The sequence below is a fragment of the Calonectris borealis genome, chromosome 2 (assembly GCF_964195595.1).
Source record: "Calonectris borealis chromosome 2, bCalBor7.hap1.2, whole genome shotgun sequence".
NCBI classification, from domain to species: domain Eukaryota; kingdom Metazoa; phylum Chordata; class Aves; order Procellariiformes; family Procellariidae; genus Calonectris; species Calonectris borealis.
Window position 1 is genome coordinate 151,472,563 of NC_134313.1, and position 17,184 is coordinate 151,489,746.

Sequence of the window (17,184 nt, forward strand, 5' to 3'; positions counted from 1 at the left end):
TTAGTGCATTAGTGCACTGAAATTTTTGCTTTTCAAAAGTTGGAAATGTATAATTCTAAGTATTTATTACTGTCACTCATTCAGCTCACTGCAGAATGATGGACTAAACTTTATACCCTCTTTAAGCTGACTGAAGCTAATGAAACAAATTTCTGCCCCCTATTGATCTATCCAATGAAACCCGGGTGAAGGGCCAAGAAACTATTGCTTTCTTCCTTCCATTCAATTTAAGGTCTCACGTGCCTTCATTTTTTTACATTAATGTTGTTCAGAGTAGGACACTAGGACACCCCATAACCATAAGCCTACTGAATATTCTCCACTGTGGGCTTCAGCTCTCAACAACCACCCTTGGTACATATGCATGGTCTTTGGACTGCCTCAACACATGACCATCTGTCATGATTGCATGGTCCCCCTCCACAACTGGGTCGGATCCTTGCCCGAGGGCATTAGGTTCCAGACAATGCTGGTTTAGATGAACAGTTTGGTTAACACTACAAGGGCCATCTGTTCTACAGGAAATCCTTTCTCTGTGTCACTAATGAAGTGTTCCCAGCACATAACTATATATTTGTCTCCTTTTATGTCATAGGAATTATGAAGGCATGTTGTTTTCAAATGAATAGTTTGCAAAAATACCAAATATCATTACATAAGTTTGTTTGATACACCGCTTAGTACAGATGAAAACTAACCACATATTTGGCAGAGGAAGTTATTGCTTAGCTAGTGTTTCAGCATTGTTACAACACCTCAGTACCTCAGGCAATGTAAAAGAACTGAACCTCGATCTAAATCTTGCAGATAAAGTCTATTGCTTCCTGGAAATCAAAATATGAATCCTATTGAACAGGATTCCAAAATTTAACTTTGGTAAGGAAGTTGAGCTCCTCTGTAGTGTAAGCTAGGATGTTGCGGATTAGCATGGTTATTATAAGAACTATATTTCAGGGGAGGCCTTCATATATTTCAGGTATGTAATCAAATACATAATTAATTTTTAGCAAATTAAGCATGGCCAGAATCTAATAACTGAAGTTTTTCATGTTCACTAAGCTTTTCATCTACTGTTCAAACACACTTAGCTTTCAGACTGGAACTGTAACTTACTCAATAGGAACGAGCATTCTGCAACTAGCTTTTTTTTAACATCTCCCCGTCCTCCCAATCTCATTTTCATCTTAAAAGGTGAAAGTTTGAAATACAACATATCCTACTTATCTCAGTACAAAAAGCTACTTATAGCTATATTGCTAAAAACTATTAACTACTGCATTTCAAAATATGATTAGATTTCACCCTGGACAAGACTCCTAATTGCCTAAAAGGTTCTAAAACTAAATGCTGTTGGCTGAACAGCCATGGAGGCCTGGAGATGGATGAAGATACAATGGCTTTATAGACTCGCTCAGAGGGCTTGACGGATTTTCGCTTTATGCCTAATGTAGAAGAGTGTGGTAACTATCAGACACAGTGACCTGACTCAGAATCTTCTATTGTGGGGAATTTCAGGAGTACTCTTTCTTCTTCCATAAGTCCTGAAATTACAATTACTTGAGCCATTTAAAAAAAAAATCTAGAACTTTAAGATTTATGTGCAAGCCAAAGACTACCATCCTCTTTTTTAGATATATTTATAGCTTCTACTTCTTGCAATCCAAGTGGCATCAAAATGGTTTTATAAATGCCTGTTAAGATCATATAGAAAATTCACTCCTTTTAATCTACTTAAGTTCAGAAAGATTTGGCAAACTTGAATGAGCCTCAACAGTATTAATCGGACAGATTTAAACCCTAGGAATATTTTTTCCCATTAATTATGGTATTATTACAAGGTTTTACAATAACAAAGAGTAAATCTTGAAGAATATAAATAGTAAGGAAGTAAATAATTCAGTCTGTATTAAATATTAGGAATTAAGGGATGAATTTAGGGACGTTAGAAAACAGAATGAAACTGAGAAATGGAACTACAAATAAGAGACATGAGGTTATGAAACAGATTTCAGGGGAACTGTGGCAATCCTATTATCTTTGACACTCTTTCTGTTCTACTATTATACCCTTCCCATCATGGTATTACTTGGATATGAACTATTTGCTCTAAATTAAGAAAATAATGAAAAACATTCAATAAGAAAAACCTCCCCATTGATGGGACTAACTAGAATGATCTATGGTTGGACTTAACGATCTGAAAGGTCTTTTACAACCTAAATGATTCTATGATTCTATGATTCTAATATCCTTTTCCATCTCTGGAATTAGTGTTTATCTGTAATAAACACTAATTATTCTTGCATATATATCCTGTTTTATCAACAGTGCAGTATGCAGTCATCAGCCGAAACAGAGTATAAACAGATATCCTATTACTTTTAAAATCTTCAAAATGGATTTTCCAGTGTAAATATAATCCTTATCTAGACACATAAAAATTTCTAGGTGTCCCCTGCTCTATCTACAAAACAAAATCACACAACCAAATCTGCTACAGTACAAACACCGAGCAAAATATCAGCTAACACCGTATGTGTACTTAATAGTAATTGAATAGTATTTGAAAAGTAATTGAACTTTATTGAATGTGCTATTGTGTGTTCCTTCAAACCCACATTCAAAAATTAATCAAGCTATACAGCAGAACCTTACCAATGTCGTTTAGTGTTTTACTCATTAACAGCAGATTGCATCTTGAAAGCACTTCAGCCCATGCCAAAGTCTACATGGTTTCTGCGAGGCACCATCCTCCCAGGACTGTAGAGCTGTGGGCAGGATGTCAGGTTAGGCCTGGACATCCCCACATCCCCCTTGTGATGGCTGGTGAGGAGTGGTCAGGTCTGGGCATTTATCTGCTTGTTTAAGAGACTGAAGGGAATAAGCGTGCTTTCCTTTTTTTAGAAGGGTGCATGGAGGAGGATTCATGTACTCTCTTGCAGGATCAATACAGTATTGATCAATATCAATACAAAACCATACAGCTTTGATAAATGAATTCTTAATTCACCAGGTTAAAATCCCATTATCTCTGATGTGTTTTAAAGCATAATAGCAGTTATGAAGGTTGTAGGCACTAGAAAGGACAACAGTATGAGTACTACTAAAAACATAACAGAGCTACAATTATTATGGATGGGATATTCTTAGAAATTCAGCTAACAGGAAAAAAGACTGCAATATAGCAGCAGTAAATTGGTCAAAAAATATTATACAGCCAAGGATGATGACAGATAGAACAGGATAATCAGGTATTAACACAGACAAATGTTAGCAGTGTTTCAAACTCCTTAAATCATTTCTAACAAGAGAAGAATGGTTATTTTAAAGGTGAAACTATAATCAAGACTCCTTCGGTTCCTCAGGTATACTCAGACAGGGACAGACTTGGTCCATGGATAGTGGATTTTTGACACATTTATAATAGGAAAATTCACAAAATACTAAAAGATGCAAAAGGAAAAAAGCATTTGCAACCACAAAAATTATACGTCATAGAATGCTGGAAAAACTGAAATTCTTATTTTATCAAATTGTACTAGAATAAAAGATGAGATCTAAAGAATGATTCATGCACAAACATTAAGTGCTGTTTTTTATATAAGCTGGAATTTTCTTTTAACTCTTCAGTTTCATATCTTTCCCTTCCTGCAACTGGCCACATTACCTTTAGCCTAATGCTCTACTCTTTTCAAACAGATCAGCCCAACACTGGGAAAGGTTCGCTGGAAAAACTAACAACCCTTCAGTAAGAGCGTAGGCATGCAGAAACACTTGGATGTAGGCTTTTTGAGTACAGAAATGACATAACTATTGCCTACAGCTTTTTATCCCCTGTACCCCTCAACATCACAGCTATATGAGCCAAGTTTCTGGTGAAGACCTAGTTTTCAGCCCCTACATAATCTTTAGGGGGTAGGATGCGCATCTGTGCAAGACCAGGGAAAATTCTGTAGTGAGACAGTTCTCATAGTATCTAAGCATCTTTTCTGGCTTTGCACAAAAATCTCCTCCTGCTTGAGGAAGATATTGTCCTTAAAATGACAGAAAAAGGTTTTGGAGGTAGTGTGGAGGCTGATTTTCTGTTGAAATTTTACATCGTTGCTACTGAGATTGAAATTTTATGTTATTGCTGCTGAGATTTTACTGTATGATTAAAGCATTAGGGCAAGTAGACATCTGGGTAAGTGTCAAAGTAGTACTTAAATGATACTGAATCCATTAAACATGAATATAAATTAAATTCTTCAAGAAAGGATATTCCTCTATGACTATAACACTTTGAGCCATAAGTCTAAGAAACGAATAGATAATTACCAACAGTGTATCAATTTTTTGTTTTAATACAATTGAATACCACTTTCAAACATCACACATATTTCAACTAACCTAGATGTGCTCCAGTTCAGTTTATCTCAGCATATGGCTTGTTCTCACCACTTGCCATAGATTTCCAAATCTAACTATGATTAATAGGATATGTCAAATAACTGTTGAAGGAAATCCAGCTTCAAAAAGTGAGGCTGATTAATTCATTGATTTAGATATTAACTTCTGAACAGTGACTTTTTTTTTATTATTATTTGAAGTTTTAGGAAGATCAGGGATATCAACAACCTTTACTCAAATAAAGGCATTGTGAATCCTAAATTCAATCTAACTTTAAGAATAGTAAGAGAATTAAAAAATCCTTATAATGGTTCACTACATTTATTCTGTATTATAAAAATATTCTGCAAAAGTTAAAGAGTATATATATATACACATTTTCCTGGCAATTATTTTTCTAAAATGTTTAAAATACAATCCGTAGCAAAAGAGAAATCCAAGCAGTTTAACTTTCCTCACACCTTTAGTAAATGACAGAATGTAGTAGTAGGTACAGATGACAAATTACATTTTTATTTGATTATGGTCACATCCAGAAACCTCATAGTAGAATGAGTTTTTAAATAGTTCAAACATCTAGCAGAAATTGGTTATCGATTCGTAAGTGCTAATCATTCTTACAAAGGAGGGAAGAGCATTTTTTAAAGGAAAACCTTCAAATCCTATTAAAATGTTAAAAGATTTTCCCGTATTACTCTTACAGGTTTTTCTATTTAAAGGATTCAAAAGTTGGCAAGTGTGCAGAAGGACTTACAAGAGTAAGCCTTTGGAAAGTGAGGATAACTTACATAAAGCAGATCACAATTCCTCTCTTTCTCCCTATAAATCAAAGTGGTTTTGATCATTCAGCATGAAAAAAGGGAAGCATAAACGGAGAGTTACTCCCTAAACATAAAGAATAACACAAAGACATATAATTTTCTTATAAAATGAGTTAGGCCACAGCCACTGGAATGCCCTCCCATGACATTTCAAATGAAACTAGAATTTCATGAAGGACAAATGAGTTGCTTGAATGAACTGCTTTGTGGAGTTACTACATTTACTTGACCAAGGGCATATTTTAAGTGTTTGAGAGATGACTGTAGGCTTTTGAAAATTACGCTAAGCATTAAAACCATTAAAAAATCTAGTTATGTATATATTTGCAGACTCTTCTATACCCCAATAACATTTCTTGTTTTGCAATAATCTTTACTTTCATCTCAAGAGAATTCAATGGTTTCTTAATAACCTGAAACAGCCTTTGAGTAGACAGCTACAATGCAGTAAGATCACTTTCTATATATTTATCTGTTTGTCAGATTTCCTTCAGCTCTATAAATTTATGATGCATATATTGTTGTTCCTTGAAGGCTGGGACAAATTAAGTGCATACATTTGCAAGAACAAGCAACCATACTTCATATCAGGTATAAAAATGTAGCAGGTATTGTGGTCATTTCTCAAGAGCCTCCTAGCACCACTTAGGACCTAGATACTTAGGATTTTCCTGCTAGTTACTAACTCAGCTGCCAGCTTTACCCAAATGCCCTAGCAGCATTTTAAATTCTGCTTCTATTTCCCCAGGCCCTTCAGGATCACATCCTACTTAGTTAATCTTGATGAAGTAGCGGAAATATTTTTCACATGTGGATAAACATGGGTCTCAGCTTAAGCTTCAGAAATAAATGTTTATTCAATATGTGGACTACCTTTTTTAAAACTTGCTGTGTGAAGACACTGTTGTAGCACAGTAAGCTGTTGGTCTTCTGCAATACTATGGCATGTGCTTAAGGTAGAATTTGTGCTGCTTTTGGTTTTGAAATATGTAGGTATTATGTTAAACAGCAAGAATCCCAGTTTTCTGTCCCTGTGCTTCATAGCATTGTATTTTTTGGTACAGCATTGCTGCCTGTGGACAAAACTAGGATTTGGGGTCTAGTGTTTAAATGTTTTTCGGTATTTTTAGCTAAATCTATAAGGTACAATGATAATAAAGGGATTTATTCCACTCCTACCTTGTCAGTTGAACTGATTTCAGCTGGACAAACCCTGAGCTATGCTTACCCACTAATTATAGCTGTCAAACATCATGCCCTGTGATCTGCCATGTTCATTCTCTCTAGATTAAAGGACAAGGAACAGTGAGTACGTGTTTCAGTTTGAAGGGGTAGTGAGTAGAAGATAAGGACCAAGTCTAGTAGTGATGTTACTTAACTCCATTTGGATTAAATGGAAAAAAAGACTGTTTGAAAGAGTCTAGTTGCAATGATAGTAGGTACAGGTGTAGTGTAAGGAAAGTAGTTCATTACTTAGTTAAAACACAAACGTAGGTTTAAGAGAAACCAGTGGAAAAAGAAAAACTAGAGTAAAACAAATAAAACAGAGGTATGACACAAGCAGAGCACTTTGAAATATTAGCTAATAAAATCTATCTATATTTTACTTAGGAAATAAAGATAATTGCATACGTTTTTCTGTGCCACACCCAGGATAGTTTGTCTCAGTGTCTTCTTTCTTCTCCTTCAGTTGCTAAAAGGAACCACCAAGAAATATGAACAAAACTATAGGCATAAACTTTTGGAAAAATATTAACCCAGAATTACAGTTTATTGAAAAACTGTATTAAAATGGGAAAACAAGAAGTCGCCTGTAAATAGCATATTCAAAAGGCATACAACTTTTTGCACATTTAAAGCTAATTGTATTAGCACTTTGATCTATAACAGTGAAAAACTCCTTCAGTTCACCAACTGGGGACATAATAACTTACACTTTTTCTTCGAAAACTCTGTTGGATGTAAGACTGTCAACAACGTTAGAAAGTGACAGCAACTCCTTGGCTTGTACTGAGTTGTAACAAAGCCAGTTGTTTCCATGTTACTGCTCAGCATTGCTCATAAATTTGTACTACTCAAATGATGGGAAAGCAAAAATATTGTTTATAGACAATGAAGTGAAACTGAATATTGACAGAATCATTAAAGATGACAAAAGGGGAACATTTAATCAATTGACATTTTTCCCCCTAAGATTTATTCCAGGATTTTACTATTGATTCAATTTTGAGTACTTTGCTAATGATTCTGTTTTGTAATTGTTTATTTTCATCTAACATTGTTACATTTTCCAGGATTTAAACTATTAGGAAATGTCATTTTATATCACTAGCATTTTTATTTACTGTAATAAAGTCAAAATATGCAAAATTGTATGGTAACACAGAAAATGCTATATTTATGTAATCATCTTCATGAAATTGCTTTAAAAACTTGTTAATACTTAGAGAATATATTTTAGGAACATAAATGCTTTATTCCAATCATATGTCATAGGATTTATACTTTCAGATTCAACTTTACTTACAAATTACTTTTTACATTCAGTGTTCATTCCTCTTTCTCTTGAGCACTATGTACTCTGAGAGTGTTTTTATTCTCTTGCTTGTCCATCTTTCATTTCCACATTTGTATGCACTCAGAGTATCAACAAGAAGTCTCAATGAGCAAAGCATTTAAGTTCTCACTGAGTCTACTCCTTCCTTGCTGTTTCCCAGAGGATAAGTTATCTCAATGTTATTTCCCATTCACTGTGCACATTACTGCTCTGATTTATCTGACTTAACTGCATTACTGCTATATTTCTTTCATGTTTAATACTGATTTGTTTGATAATACGTGATCAAAAGATAAGGCCACAAAAAGTGGCTTGTTAAATACTTAGATATTGCAGATTAGTCAAGGTATCTTCATCACATTTCACAGTTAATCGCGATGCATACTCTGTATTTTGGGGCACTAAAATAGAAGTCACCTCATAAATATGTTCTAGATATTTGGCAACTGTGTGCTCGATTTTAGAATTAAGAGAAGAGGGAAGAGTGAGGCCAAATCTCACTCAACAGCCTTTGCAAAGTTGGACTCCTATGTACTCATTTGTTTTGAACTTAAACTATTACTACATCTGCGCAAAGAAAGGTTTTCCCAATTCATCCCAGAAGATCCCCTTAAATGAAGCATTTCTAGGTAAAAATTGGAACTAACTCTGGAATAATAATAATAAAAAAGAAGTAAACAAGTCTAATAATCAATATTTCTTTTTAAAAATAATTTTATTTTGAAAACTTATTTTTCTCCTGGATTAATAAAAGCTTTCTAATGTTTAGAGTTTTTAATATACATTAAGGATATGTCAAACCTGACTACTTAAGCTTTGAAGTTAAAAGTCCCACTGGAATTTCTAGAACTATCACAACTCGATTTGTGACTTAAAATGATGTTTCTAGGTGCCTCAGCTATGATCCAGAAGGCTGTTTAAGCTGTTTTCATGTTACCTATCAGTTCAGAAACAGATTATGAAGCCAAATCAACCCTCAGTTATATCATCTTACAATAATGCCTTCAAACGCTTTTGGTAAATATACAAATCAGATTGTAATTTTTAGCATTAGTTAGTATTCTCTGCTGGCACATTCTTATCCCAAAAGATTTTCCTTGAAAAAGCAAAGTAAGTTTATACCCTGGCCTAAATTTAGGCAACCAAATTTTAAAATCTTTTATTTATAATTTCCTAATTCCAATACAGTCCTTCTTACATCTTTGGGTTAAAGAAATTTTCTTAAAATGTGATGAGAATTATAAACCATTTCCCTTATGAAGGTGCTTATTAAAATTTATTTAATAGGCAACTTATTTTGTAGGTTTTTTTTAACCTTCACAAACTAATTTGAAAGCCCTACTCTATAAGATTATATTTTGCTTTTTCTTTAATTTTCAAAAAATGCAGTCCTACAGTAGTTACCCAGACTCACTGAAACTGAAAACTGAGTAAGTACTGCAGGATTGGCCCCCTATTAAAAAAGCCCAAGACACATGGTGCTGAGATTAACAAAACAAAGTAAAGCAGCTATGACTTGGCACAAAGTTTGACAAGCTGCAGAAAAGCAAATGTTTAAATAACTGAAGTGGTACTGATTTTCTATTCACAACCTTTTCTCTTCTAAACAGTATCATATTCTTTTCCAGCACATTTAGATTGCAAGTCAAGCTGTGTTTTATTTTTTATTATAATAAACCCAGTCAGTTTACTGTAACAAAGACATACTAGTGGTGATCAGTGTGAAAGCCAGTACGAAATCAGGCTAGGGGAAAAAAAAAAGTCAAATGGTAAAATAAAGGACCAGCCGTCTGGAAGGTTCCTGGATCATGTAAAAAGAAAATAAAAGGCAGTGTTCTTATGCGACTAATGCAGAATACAAAAATATTTTAAGACAAAACTCTGTATCATTGCCTATGACATTTGTAAACAGCAGCAGCAAATCCTTTCAAATAATGTTGCATTTATTAAATATTTTCCAAGTGCTCCTAAAACAAAATAATAGCGTTTTTTTTAAAAAAATACATCTGTTCCTCTCCAAATACGGTAAGAACAAAATAAAACTGTAAAGTATTCTTGCTAACTTTTTTCACATGTAAAACAACTTCCCTTCTTAAAAAATAAGCTTATTCAATCTATGGGATATTAAAAGGGTTTTGCATATTTTATTAGATTTGCAATAAACGATGGTTTACAAAAAATAATTTATACATATGTATCTTACCAGATTTTTAATTAATGGTCTTTCATTTTCAAGTTCTGCCTTCATTTGTTCTTGAATTTCAATCAACTAAAATATAAACATGTGAGAATTAATGTTGGATTTCAGACTACAAACAGGCATAATTCTCTAAAAATCCTTTCTAAGTACAGTCTCCCTGACCAAGAGACTACATGTGGACGTACACATATTTCTGTATTATAACTGGTAACAGATAGACATCTTCACTTAGCACTAGATACTTTTACTTGGAGTTTAATAATGTCGCAAGAGTCACACATATAAAGTTCTTTTGACATAAGTAGAGTATGATGTCACAGGAGGCAGGAAGATGACAAAAACATTAGAAACAGAGACTTCAATGACTTAAACTCTCAGAAAAGTGGATATTTGTGGAAACCTGTTGTAGTCAAAGAGCAGCGGCAGTTTGGAACTGCAGGAGCAATTCCACTGTTCTGTTGTAAATTTGTAGAAAGATCAGCAGACGTCTATATCATCTGCAGCAAGTTCTAACGTATCCTCACGAGACAAACATTGTCAGGCAAGTTACACATCTAGTCTCACTGAGGACAAAGGATTGTGCCTAAAGAGCAATTTAAGCAGAATTCTTCAGAAGTTCCAGAATCAAACTCCCTTAAACAGTTACATTGCATGGCAAAGCTTTCTTGGTTCTGCTGGGTTTGAGCTCCCTGGGACTTCTGTCAGAGCTACTGTCACTTGGGATTTGTAAGTTAAACATCTATATTTCTCAGTGTCACCAGGAGCAGAGTTTGTCACTTGCCGAATTTGCATTTCGAACATATTTAAAACCAGACAATGTTGAGTACAACACTGACATTCATTTTCTTTCATAAAAATGGAGAAACGCTCCCCTTCAGCATAATAACATAGAAGATAGAATGCTCAGCCACAAATCAGGGCAGCCGACATTGTATGCCGCTGGGAGTTTTATGGGGCTTGATTACAATATCCCAAGTCATGGAAAAGTAGCCTAACTACCCCTCTATGATGAGAATAAGCCACCAGTTCTGTTCAAGCTGTGCCATTGGACACAAAGAATATGAAATTCATGAGACTAGATAGAGAATACTCATGCACGAGCTTGATGACATACCAAAGCTGTGACTGCATGAGAAAGGGACAACCTTGTGTTTAGACTTGCTAGATCATTTATGCATTTTACATTAGATTATGAATTACAAGAAAACAATATACCCCCCCCCAAAAAAAAACCCAACCAAAAATACTCAGCAAAAATCTGAAGAAAGAAAGAACAAATCTATAGAAAAGTCCCTTTCTCTATGCTGAGTATCCTAACATGTAGCCTAGAGATTATGGCTCTTCTGTGCTTGCTCTCCCTGTATCCAGCTTTAAAGAGAATATTTTCCCACCAGAACACAGTGTAAACTAGCAGTTAAGTCATTGGTGTATGGAGCTATGGGTTCAAACGTCCTCAAGTGCAATGATCAGAACCCTGGGCAAGTGCTCCAGTCCTGATGAAAAACCCAGTCATTGCCATCTCTTATGATGCTTTGAGAGAAATTAGAGAGGTGATGGCCCACAGCATGTGCACAGCTTGGCTGCCTGGGCACAGGAGGAATATCCAGATGCCAGGTCCCATCTACAAGAAATCAATCAGTAATTCCTAGTTAGTCCAGGTAAGAGACAGTGCTTCCAATGTGTTTCATCATCACTTATTACTGACTGTGTCTGCTTTGAATCCTGTCTTTCAGTGTTAACTTTTCCTTATACAGTGTATATTGGATACTGGTGTCTGTATGAACTTTGTGAACTCCATTTCTGGAGTGAAATGTCTAACTGCTGGGCACTACAGCAGTGTGCGCCTTCATGCCCAGCTCCTCTTTTTAAAGATCAAAGCTTTTTAATCGAAGAAGAATTTATGCACATTCTGGCTATTGAGAGAACATCTTTCAATGGGATATGCAAAGGGGAGGGGGGGGGAGTCAGAAACTTCAATCAATGCAGTTAATCTTTTAGAATTGTAGTTTTTCTTTCTGGAATGGACATACAATTAGATTCATTATCAGAATTATAATGAGAAGAGAAGGACTGCTCCAAAGATTTCTCACAGCACTTCAGTCCTACAATTTAGCTCACTTGACAGACTGCGCAGTGACTGTGAAGGGCTACCTGTCCAGGTAGCTGTACTGGAGGCAGTTTGGGAGGAAGGCGTGTGATCCAAATTTACACAAATGTAGCACTTCCAAATCATGTGAGAGGCATACAGAAAAGAGTTCCTATGCTGCTGGTCAAATCCACAGACTGAGGTCGTATCTATGGGAAGATACTAGATGTAAGACAACGTCCTCCACTGTATGGAGATGAAGGGAAGGAAAGGAAAATATAGAGTAAGTTTCAGGAAAAATTTCCTGTGAGTGAAAGGATGAAAAAAATGTACTGTTAAAAATATTCTTTGGATTTTGCAAATGAAATAAGAAGAAACGTTCAGTATAGGAACAGATGACTGGCCCTTACTTTCCAGCATAATGAGACTTCAAACTTAAGCGGGATTCCTGAGCACTGTCAGACCTAGATAGAAAAAAAGAAAAACTAACGGAAGACACATTCCTTCTTTGGTAGACTAGTGCATTAGACAGACCAATTAATATTCCACTTCTGATTTTGGATTTCATGCACAGAATCCTAATGAACTTACCCTTTCAATGCTCCTATAAAGATAAGTAGGTATCACTATTTTCAGAGTGGGAAACTTGGTCATAGAAGAGAGAATCATCTAAAGTCACAAGGAAAGGCAATGAATGGGATGATTTTAGAAATCCAGAGCCTCAGTCTCCACAAACATTTTTTTTTTAGATATTAATTTGCATGAGAATTTAGTAATCATGGAATTAGCATATAGAAGTATCACTATTTCCCTTATATTTCACCACAAAAAAGTGAGTTATCTACAAAACATTTTGGAAATGTTTCACAGAAGGAATGTTTGTTATAGAAGAAGTTCTGTGTCTATTTCTTAATTTTCAGAATGAGAACTACACACTGTAGAAAAAAAGTCCTTTGAGAACTATCACAAGATAGGAAGCCCACCGGAAAGTTATCTAGATGTTATACTGGGAAAACAATGAGAGCTGTCAACCTTTTATTGAGTTCACTTATTAATTAATAAACATTGGCATTGGAAAGGTTTTTTCAAAAGTTGACTTTTATACCTTGTTCAGCTATTGTTTTGCTCAGATAGCACATTAATAATAATTCACATATACTAACAGCTCTATCCAGGAATAGTGGAATATTTAACAATTCACAGGTTACAAAAAATAACCATTTACTTTTTCGAAGTTACTAGCTATTCACTTATACAAATCTTCTTTCCCTGCCTTCAAAAGCTTACTGAATGTGTTACTTTTTTTAATTAAAGTATTCAATTGTTTTACTGTAGTTTATTGAGGTTCAGAATTTTCACTCTGTTTTAACAACATTACGAAATATGGCAGGATGAGAAAATCAAAATAATGATATTCAGTAAAGGAATACCAATTCATTATTACTCTACAGTGAGTTATACTACCATAAACCAAAATGTAACATAATTCAAGTTATAGTCAGCTTTCTAACATTATTTGGACCATACACTGCCAACAGTCCAAGCTCGTTACTGTTCTGCCAAGGGTGTAGCTTACAAAAGTAAAAATTACCGTACCTTTTGAACAGTTTGCTCATCAGCTTCCATTTTTGATCGCATTCTTTGAACTTGCTTATCTGAAAACAAGACGGGAAAGAGAAAACCCATGAAATTACATGCCTACATTAATGTATTCAAAATGTTTGCTTCAGGTCAGTCTCTACACCCAGGCGAATGCTCTGGGGATTGCAGTCCTGGCAGAACTGTGACCTTCACCACTGCCCTTGACATTCACAGCCTTATTCCTGCTGTTCAGCCGGCTGGTCAGATAGAGATGAAGAAGTAAGTTCAAGAGCCAAGTGTGACTGAGTGCCCACAGCTTTTCATTAATACTAACTCTCGACATCCTTGCTGTTAGTCACAGCCAATACAAAGTGTTTTAGCAGGTGGTTCTTTATTGCTCATACAAAACTACCAAAAGATAAGAAGCGCCATTGAATCAGATGATGAACAGGAATCAGGAATATTGTCTCTGTCAAATTCATCTTGCCACTATTAAAGATGATACTGGGTCTAATCTACATGGACATAACAAAGCTAAACAGCCAAATTCTACTCTATTGCTGTAGTTTCTAGTCCTCCATTAAATATTTTACTCCATTAAATATTACACAAAAGTAACCTGCAGGTAAAGACTGTACATTGTACTTCTCAGGAAAAAACCTTCCTTTTAAGAACTGCAATAAAGTACAGGTATCAAAACCAGTGACGGCTTATTTGACAGAAACTGATTAGAGACTTCCACGGAAACACAAAACTAATTACATGAAGAAATGCAAGTTCAAATATTTTGCAGAAGCTCAAAAACTACTCTAGAGAGAGGGTAGGTTTTAATACAGTTCCCTTAAGATAAAATAGTAGACCATAATTTAAAAATATAACTATCCACATACGACACTTTTCTATTTCAGTAACTGTACAGCATGTATCTGTCACAAAATATGAACTCCAGCCACATTGCTAGGCAATATTAGAAGTCTCAGAAGCCACAGCAAATATTCCTTTGTCATAAATTAAAAATATGTAAATATATGCATTAAAATTAGAATAAATATGTATGAATTTCTCTACAAATACATACAAAATTAGCATTCAATACCAGAAAAAGACAACAGTCCAGAAATAAGTCGCCATCCTTCTGAAGCGTGTTAACAATTAATTCCAACTTTAGTAATATTTCTTACACGCTGCATTTAAACTAATCGTCTTGATCCAACATCAGTTTAAGTTTTACCTAATAAATATTTTTCTGTTTCAGAGTGTTTCAGAGCATTTTCGAGGCGAGAAATCTCATTATGCAGTTTAAAAACCTCTTCTTTGAAATCCTCATTCTCTTTTTCAAGCTTTTTTTTTTTTTCATCATCTTCAAAGACAACCTGAAAGATTGCGATGCCTTGAATTTATAAGTAAGGAATCAGGGATTTAAATATGCTGCACTGGTGTAATATTATACAACACAGTATCATATAATTTCTGAATTCTATTACAGAGTCATAATATGAATAGAAAAAAGTCGCGACTCTAAATAGGTCCCCACCAGAAGAAAGGCTGCAGTACATTATATACAAAGACCATAACACATGGGGACATTTTATTGACAGGAATAATGCATATCATACTGTTTGTGTGCCCTCATCATTCAGGTCAATTTATTATGGAGGCTGTGTCCAGGAAGGCAGCTGGGGCCTATCCACCCACACTTCCCCCCGTGTTTATGAAGCGCTGTCCGTAACTAGGCAGGCAGGAGAGACTGTGGACAGGCAACACCAGGGGGTTGCAAAGTGCATGGCTAAGGAGGGGGGCTTGTTGCCTTTGTGCCATTTCTCAGTGACAGTGCTGCCAGTGTCATGAGGAGCACATCACATGTCAAAGCGGTGAAGTTTTCAGGCTGGGAGCCGCATGGAGTCCATCAGGCCTTCTGATATCAACACAGTTGGTTTTCTACTTGGTATCGGAGCCACCCAGAGGCAATTCATATTCTGAACATTAACATGGCTTTGCATGCCTGTCACACATAGACCGTGCAGGGGTTTAATGCTATTGAAGACTACGGTTTAAATCTCTATGCAAACAGTGATTACCTTGTAAGAAGGTTCCAGGATAACATGCAACAAAAGACTTTAAAGTTATAGTTTTAGTAAAGCAAACTCATTTACATTTTTATTATGCGTGTCCTTTGTTTAAATCTTGCCACGTCCATTATGGAAAAGACTTCTTATGCAACTGAAGCTTATTGGGACAGCTACTCTTTTTTTCTTGTTGGTTTCAAAGCTATTGAAAACATTTGAATATATTGTCTTATGGCTGTCTAGATTTTACTGCCACATATTTCTTTTAAAATTATAGAAAAGCTTTCAGAGCTGGCACAGATCTTTATAGTAATACCAGAATATTAACTAACTCCTGAAACCATTTAAAATATTAACACAAAAGAGAAGACTCAGACAGCAGTTGCTTCGCTTACTGAAGAAAATTTAGGATATTATTTGCTTTGCTTGGTAAAAATATGAACTCTTTAAAAAAATTACTTCAAAATAAAAATGTTAAAGGACTGACTTGGAAAATAAAATTACAAGGTTGTCAAATGGCATATAAACTATAATGTATTTATGGGTAAAATTTAGTCTATAACTATTTGTTTTTTTCTCAAAAAAGACATTTTTGATCTCCAATTTACCAGAACAAACTATCACTGTGCATAAAGTTTTGGCCACAAAGTTTTCACTGATTTTATAAGAAATCATGTAAATAAAATGCCAAGTGCTTTGGAAAGTAATTCATTTTAGTTTGTGGTTCCCCTTCCTTTACTGAAGAAACAGCACTTTACATAAAGTCCAAGTATGATTAACAAAAATGTTCCTTTTAATAATGTAATTTTTAAATAAATTCTAATTAAATACTTCAACAGTATTTCATTTTAAACAGTCTTTACGCAGTAATAGATTTAAAATTATTCTTCTGAGGTAATTATTAGATTTCATGTTTTTATTGAAAACTTTTACCAAATCCTGTAGACAGATGAGCACACTCTAGGGAAAACAGTAGCACTAGGAAAACAGCACATGCAATATTTAAGTAATTAGCTAACACTCTGCTCTGGCAGTGGTCAACTCTAAACCACTGCAAAATAAACTGAGAATTTCAAAAGACCTTTTAAGTAACTGTTACAGCTCATAATAGGCTTAAATATTTGTTCCTTTGCTCTGGCTGTATTTGAGCATCAAGAGCTGATGCTCAAAGAAGAACCTTTACATAAAAGAAACAAAAAGGTTTTAATTAAACCTGTGACTAAGTTTTAAATGGTATCTCAAATATAAATGTAATCGTAATCTTTTACTGTTTTAAGGAAAGGATATAAAAACCACACAAGACATTTTCTTCACAAACTTGTACTTTGCACATGACTCAGACAACCTTTAGCTCTAGCTCCACCATCTGCTAAAACCAAGAACTGCACGTAATTAACTATTCAGTCTCCTGCTGCAATGAGGACACTCATTAGCAAAATGAACAAAGGGACAATTTTCTGTAGCTACAGTCATCTGTTACACTT

The 17,184-nt window shown here is 34.9% G+C and overlaps 1 protein-coding gene across 1 annotated transcript in view; it reads right to left on the reverse strand.

Annotated features, from left to right (window-relative positions):
- C2H10orf67 (chromosome 2 C10orf67 homolog) overlaps positions 1-17,184 on the reverse strand; it is a 47,530-nt gene that overhangs the window by 14,126 nt on the left and 16,220 nt on the right. Inside the window, 3 exon segments of the mRNA XM_075140869.1 lie at positions 9,971-10,036; positions 13,650-13,708; positions 14,866-15,007. Coding sequence (XP_074996970.1) covers positions 9,971-10,036; positions 13,650-13,708; positions 14,866-15,007 — 267 coding nt within the window.